At 32.7% G+C, this 7,119-nt stretch overlaps 1 protein-coding gene across 1 annotated transcript; it reads right to left on the bottom strand.

Moving 5' to 3' along the window:
* Positions 1–1,763: 1,763 nt before the first annotated feature.
* Positions 1,764–4,520, bottom strand: LOC139483445 (uncharacterized). The gene has a single exon (XM_071267470.1). It carries the CDS (start codon positions 4,518–4,520, stop codon positions 1,764–1,766), a length of 2,757 nt encoding a protein of 918 aa, XP_071123571.1.
* Positions 4,521–7,119: the final 2,599 nt, after the last annotated feature.

Consider the following 7,119-nt stretch of genomic DNA (forward strand, 5'->3'; position numbering starts at 1 on the left):
TATTACATACGTATTACGACTTGTTTATGTGATTTCAAACCTTGCTTTGTATATGAAACGACAAGCTGAGACAGAGGGCTTTAACGTGCTTGGACGGAGTGTTTAATCGTGCTCAGACGAAGTGATTTAAAAAACGTGATAGATGGAGTGTTTAAACGTTCTTGGGCGGAGTGTTTAAACGTGCTAAGACGAAGTGTTTAAATGTGCTAAGACGGAGTATTTAACGTGCTAAGAAGAAGTGTGTTTTCAACTCCTGTTGACACTACTAACAGTATATAGAATACACTGAATGATTCCACACGTTGATTAAACGGTGCTTTTATCACCGTTTAATGTATTTGTACATGTATTTCTAATGTTATTATATAACACAATATTTTGTCAGCTTTCACTAAATAGGTTACATTTTCCATTAGGATAATCTATGTTATAAATACTGTATAACTATAACATGTATTTACTAAAAACAAAACAAATCTGTGTAGCAAGTTTAAATATCATTTCTTTTATTTTTCATCTATTCTATAGCAGTGACTTTAACCAAACCAGTCACAGAACTAGTGATAATAGATAAAAAAATATATATAGATAAATGAATAATAAATTAAAATTATATATTTATAAATACAAAACAAAGTATGTATGAAGTGTTAAGAGATAGCGGGGACCTACAGTTCGACGGGCGACCGTACCCGCCCCGGCTGTGCCGTCTTTAAGAAAATTTGAAATCTTGGAATCCCCAGCCGTCATGTGCAACTTCATATCACGAGAGCATGAATAACAAACACACGGCTATTCACTCATATTTTATGGACATGAAAATCTTTTATTTTTCCCGATTCATGAAATTGGGACTTTTCAACAAAATATTTTGTCTCATATTTTCCAAAAATGTAGTTTTGATTAAAATCAATTTGTGCATGTCTGTTAAAGTACTTAAGCAAAAGGTTGCAGGATATATATGTCATGTGACAGATATTACATGCATATCAAGATTTGTTGATGTGATTTTAAACATTGCTTTGTATATGAAACGACATGCTGAGACATAGTTTTAATATACTAATTTTCTGGGTAAATTCCTCGAAAAATCATCCCATTTACAGACGATTTAATGCGACTCCTAACAAACAAGTTTCTGTGGTTTCACATTAATGCTAAGCTTTTGTGGCATTTGTTGTACTTTAATTTTGTCCTTAGAATCAATTATTTGTTTTCAACACCTGTCGACATTAATAATAATATACAAGATAAGCTGACTAATTCCGCACGTTAAAAGATACATGTATGTCTCATGTCATAACTAAACTCAATCTTCTTTCACTAAATAAGTTACATTAACCATTAGGATAACCTTGTAATAAATACTGTATACCTATAACATGTATTAACTAAGAAAACAAATTCTGTGAAGCACATTTAAATTAATTTTTTTCATATTTGATAGCAGTGAATATCTATAAACCATTGGTGATATAATACAAATATATAGATAAATAAATAATTAAATAATTGAATATATAGATATAAATACAAAAATAAAATAAATAATGTATGGAATGTTAAGAGATGGTTAACGAAAAGAACAAATTTTGAAGTTTAAAAATACATCATGGCGTTTGAGAAAGGCCTTTACTGATAAAAATAAACGGCGAATACTCTGTCGAAAGTTTGTTCGCTATAATTTTGCTTCGGTAAATTGTCGATCAAGCTTCCTGCCGTCTATTATGTCAAGTTCAGTTTATTTGATTCATTTTACTACACTATTCCAAGATTATGATGTTATCAGTTTCAGTCTCTTGTACGACTTGATTCAGATCTTTAATGTCTACCTTAGTCAATGCAAATTGAACCTTCCACCATTTATGTCGAACTGCCTGTTTTTTTACAGTTTTCAAATCTACTTGGTCGATATTTTCTAACATCAACAAGACAAGTTTTTCATGCATATGGCTTTCACATGCTTTATTTAGAGCGGTTTCGACGTCTAGCATGGCATTGTCTACCTTCTGCAGTATTGCTTGAACAACATCTATTTCTCCATGGCGACAAGCTTCAATAAGGGCGTTTCCAATATCTAACCGTGAGTGTTCGACTTTTTCTAATAGCAATACAGCTATTTCGTCCCACCCTTTAACAGCAACAGAACACATTGCTTTGTCAACAGAGGTGAGAATATAAGGTTCAACTTTATCTAACAAAAGTTGCGCGATTTCTAGTTCTCCATTTTCACAAGCCGTGTTGAATGCAAGTGATAGCTTACAAACACTAGTTAAATTCTTATCTATGATGAAAGTAGCTATGTCTTTCCAGCCAAATAAACATGCGTTTGTCATTATTGTGGCTATATCTATGATGCTGGGATCACAATTGAACAATACAAATTTTACTACACCTTCTTTATTTGCACTGGTATATGCTTTCTCCGAAAGCGAAGAAAAATCAAAACCTGCTTTGCCAACTTTGGATAATGCTAGGTCAGCAATCTTCAGTTGACCATTTTCCAGTGCTTGACTTGTTGCATTATGTATGTCAGATTTATCAAATTTAACATTTTGAAGAAGCGAGCGAAAAATGTTAATCCATCCATTCCGACCTGACTCCTGTAAAAGCATTGGAATATTAAAAAGTTTATAATGAACTTTTTGTAGAAGCCACTTAGCTATATGAAGGTGACCGTAAGTACAAGCTTCAGTCATTGCTGTTTGCAATTTGTATTTGTTACAGTGTTTCCAAATTAAAACCAAACATTCAAGCCACCCAAACCCGGACGATTGAACCAAAACATTATCAGCATCTACAAGCTGCATATCAATTTTTTCTAATGACCACTTTGTGATATGAAAAGATCCATTTTGACAAGCGACATTTATGATTTCACCAATATTAAGACAAGCATTGTCTACTCTTCCAAGTATCCTTTGAAAAATTTCTACCCAATCATTTTTACAGGCTTCTGTTAAAAGTTTGTAAACATGAATTGTATTTTGATCGGATTTGTTGAGGATCAGCATTAAAAGCTGTATTTTAATTTCATTTGCTTGGTCTTTTTTCTGCTCAGGCGTATCCATACCAAGTATACAGGTGACTGCCTGGTCCATGTCGACTAGATTTTTGTCAAGGCTTTTAATGAATTTCTGTTTTGCGTCCTTTGTTTCAGTAACAGTTATATTTTGATCACACGTTTGAATAATCCATTCAAAAATATCACTTCTGAAGCATTTGCATGCGTCTGCTAGTACAGTATTTATATCAATTTTTGATTTATCAGCACGTTCGTATAATAGTTTTGTAATTTGTAAACCACTGTTTTCATTCTTGCACGCTAGAGTAATGGCATGTTCAAAATCAATCATGTTTATACTAGATTTATTCAACAACAGCTTTACAGTATCATCTTCACCATTTTCACAAGCAGTATATACCGCCGCTTCTATGTCATATAATCCCATGTCAACATCGTCAAGGATCCATTCCACAACTTCATTATTGTCACATCTACTTGCATTAGTCAGTGCTGCCTTCATATCAAACACACTGCAGTCAATGTTTGCCCATAACCATTTACAAACATCTAACGTGTTCTCCTGCGAATTTCGACAAGCCTTTATCATTGCAGTTTTATAATCAAAATCTCCTGCTTTGTATTTTTGTTGAAGATATTCGACAAGTTCAAGATCGCCATGATAGGAGGCTTTGTTCATTACATTTTTCATATCGAAACAAAGCGAATAATAATTTCTAAGTAACCACAAAACAGCCGATGAATGACCAATATTACATACATCATTCATTAAACTACGTAAATCAATGAATTTGGTGTTTACCCTTTGTAAAAATAACATAAGTAGTTTTCCGTAGCCTCCGTCATTACTTACAGATAGTTCATCACACCGTCGAGACAAACATTTATTTAATGTTCTATTAAGATAATACGATATATTGTCAATCTTGTCCATTAGTAGTTCCTCTACTACACGATGGGATCCAACGTCACATGCTTTCTCAATTATTATTTCTGCAACGCCGATACTGTCGATATGGTGTTTCAGCAAAAGTCGAAAAACATGTTCAATATGTTCATACTCAATTTCCCGTTCCTCATCCTCCTCCTCATCATCATCATCATCATCATCATCCCACCGCTTAAAAATCTTCTCTATCAACTGCACTATATTAATTGATAAGTCGCTGACATGTTTGATTAACAATTCTAAAACACTATACCATCCGTAATCATCTGCCTTTTCAACAAATCTGTTAAAGTCGCTGTACTTCATCCAAGGTAAAATCAGTTCTATAATTTCAGCCCAACAATACTCATCATCATCCATATCAGGAATCATAGTTATAACTATTTCTTCTTTCTCAAATAATTCAGGATTAACCTGCTGCAGCACCTTTAGAATTACGTCACTTGGTCCATATCGAATAGACTTGTTAACTACCTTATTGATATCTAACAATTTAACTTTCTTTAGTATATACAATATCAAATCAATGAAAATTTTCGAACTCATTTTGAGCATTTGATCTATACATATATCAAAACATATTAAAGAAGTATCCACGTTATCAACCATCCAATCTATTAACAGTTCGTATTGATTGTTACAGTTGATGCATACATTAATGAAAAACTGCGTCATATCAATCTTGTCATGCTTTACATTCTGTAATATCAACTTTATATATTCCAAAATTGTATTCGGCATTACGTGAGAGAAGCAATTTGTAAAATCGAGCAATGAAAGGTCAATATTTTTTAGCAACCATTCAATGATGTCTCTACATTTTGATTCAAGTGCATAAACCAGAGAAATATCAGGGTTTACGCCGAGGCTAATATGTTTGTCTCTAATGGTAAGTGATATCAACATTTGATCTGTTGTATGAATAACGGTTAACCACTTGTCATAACCTTTTTCTATGTTTCTGAGTAAATATAATGGAAAATAATGACGGGTGTATGATTCTAAGCTCAAGGCAGACAACAGCGATGAAGAATCAATTATATTGCTTATACATCCAATCAATTCACAAATAAGGTCTAAATCGCTATCTGTAAATATTTTTGATTCGACAAATTTATCTAGTTCGCACTTTTCATACCGCTCACAATTCATTATTGAAATGATCTTTGCGGCAAGTTCAGGATAATATGGTTTTAATATCTTTATAACAATCTCGTCCTCCTGTTCCACATGATTTTGTAATCGAACTAAATCTACCAGGTGGTCAATACTAAGCAGCGGTATAATGGCTTTTGTGTTTATCTTACAGTAGGAAATGAGAACACTCTCTTGTAATGCTAAATGTTGAAAACATATCTTCTGTTCGCGTCTGATCAGGTATCTACATGTCAATTCATCATACAAATACCTAATATCATGTAACTTTAGCTCGAAATGTTTATTATAACATTCATTGAATAGTTTTTTGTGGGCCTCAACATCAATATTGATGGATGTTGTAGCTTGATTTAAAAGTAAATAAACTAAAATGACATATTTTAGTCCCTTTACATCATTGTCCATTCCTTCCATTCTCATGTTCTCAATTTCTTGTAAAAGACTTTTCGGAGGAAGTTTAAAGAAAGAAGCACCTAATATTGTGATTTTTTTGTTCTGTGTAAAAAGCCGACAGCTCTTCGGAAATCCTTGATATGGATCGCTTGTTATAATGTCTTCTACCGCCAAAGAGTTGAAAACTTTAAATTTATTATCTGCTGAAAGACTACACGGTACACCCGACTTATCGATTAAAGACACCTTTATTGTGTCAATAGTCACGCCATAAGCATAACAATAAGAGGGACATTTTTTTTAATGATATTTATCTCATTTTTTGTACAGTATTTAATAATAAGTCTTTCTTTCTCCATTAATGATAGTTCGAATTCTTTAGAATTAAGATCAAGGTAAGAAATGTTATTACAGAACATTTCATGTGATGACAAAAGTTTTTGACATTCTTGTTTTACAGTGTTACGCATTACAAAAATAAACTTAACGTTGCCTAAATTAATGTTAGAGTATAAACTATCAAGTATTGGTTCATCAGTATTCTCACAAAACTGTTTTGTTATTCTTCCAAAAACATCTTCAAACAGAACAACTGTCAGTGCATCTTCTTTTATAATATCTGAGAACTGAGTCAATCTTTTGAGTTTGATAACGTCAATTTCTGGATGTTTTTCCTTCATTCGTCTTAGTATTTCTAAGCTATTTCTACTTTTACCACTTCCCTCTCTACCACTTAATATCAACACTTTACTGTTATCAAGCATCTGAACACATGCTGTAACGGCCTTTATTTCTGTATATGTCTGGTCTTTTCTATGGTTATCAATTTCTGCTTGTGTTTCACCTTAAAATAAATGTCTCGTCATGTTATTATAGACTCACTTTCATCATATTGTAAAAAAAGATTGTAAACGGGACAAATCTGATAAGAAATCTTTTGATTCATATAAAATTGTATGTGTGGATATTGTGGATATTGGAATATCTATACTTTTAAACGAGAAGACCTAATTTTGTGTGTCGCTTCTCTTCCTTCCACGATGAATTAATCATCATACCTCTGTGTTCTATAGGTAACATGCATAGTCGCATTTGTCATCCATTCTTATGATTATTCAGATTCAGTTATTATTGGAGTATTTTTTTTATTTCGGGATTTCGGGATATGAATTTCTTTAAATTCTGCATCTCGGGATTTCATGTTTTTAAGCCCAGAATTTCGGGATCAAGGCCCCTCCAACCACCCCTCAAATTAGCCTCAGTCGGTCTTAGTCATTTATACAAGATTCATATCCTACCATTGGTATGTTAATAAGGCTCTCAAAAGAAACAGCACTGATTGTTTGTCCTGGAAGCATATTTTATTAGACAAATAATGGTCTATATATAACGATTATATTTATGTCATGTTTGAAGCGGTGCAAATTTTAATTTAATTTCATTTTCACCAAAAGATGCATTGTAGCACAGGAGGGGCTAGAAACACGAAAATAATTGAATTTAAAAGAAAGGAAACAAATATCGGACTTTGGAAAAAGGGAGAGGGCTTTTGATACCTTTTATGAAATTCTCCATACATAATATCTTTTATAAA

This window comes from Mytilus edulis, chromosome 7, assembly GCF_963676685.1.
Source record: "Mytilus edulis chromosome 7, xbMytEdul2.2, whole genome shotgun sequence".
Classification (NCBI taxonomy): Eukaryota; Metazoa; Mollusca; class Bivalvia; order Mytilida; family Mytilidae; genus Mytilus; species Mytilus edulis.

Excerpts from the sequence above, each read along its gene's own strand:
- LOC139483445 (XM_071267470.1), bottom strand. The coding sequence starts at position 4,520 with ATGAGTTCGAAAATTTTCATTGATTTGATATTGTATATACTAAAGAAA.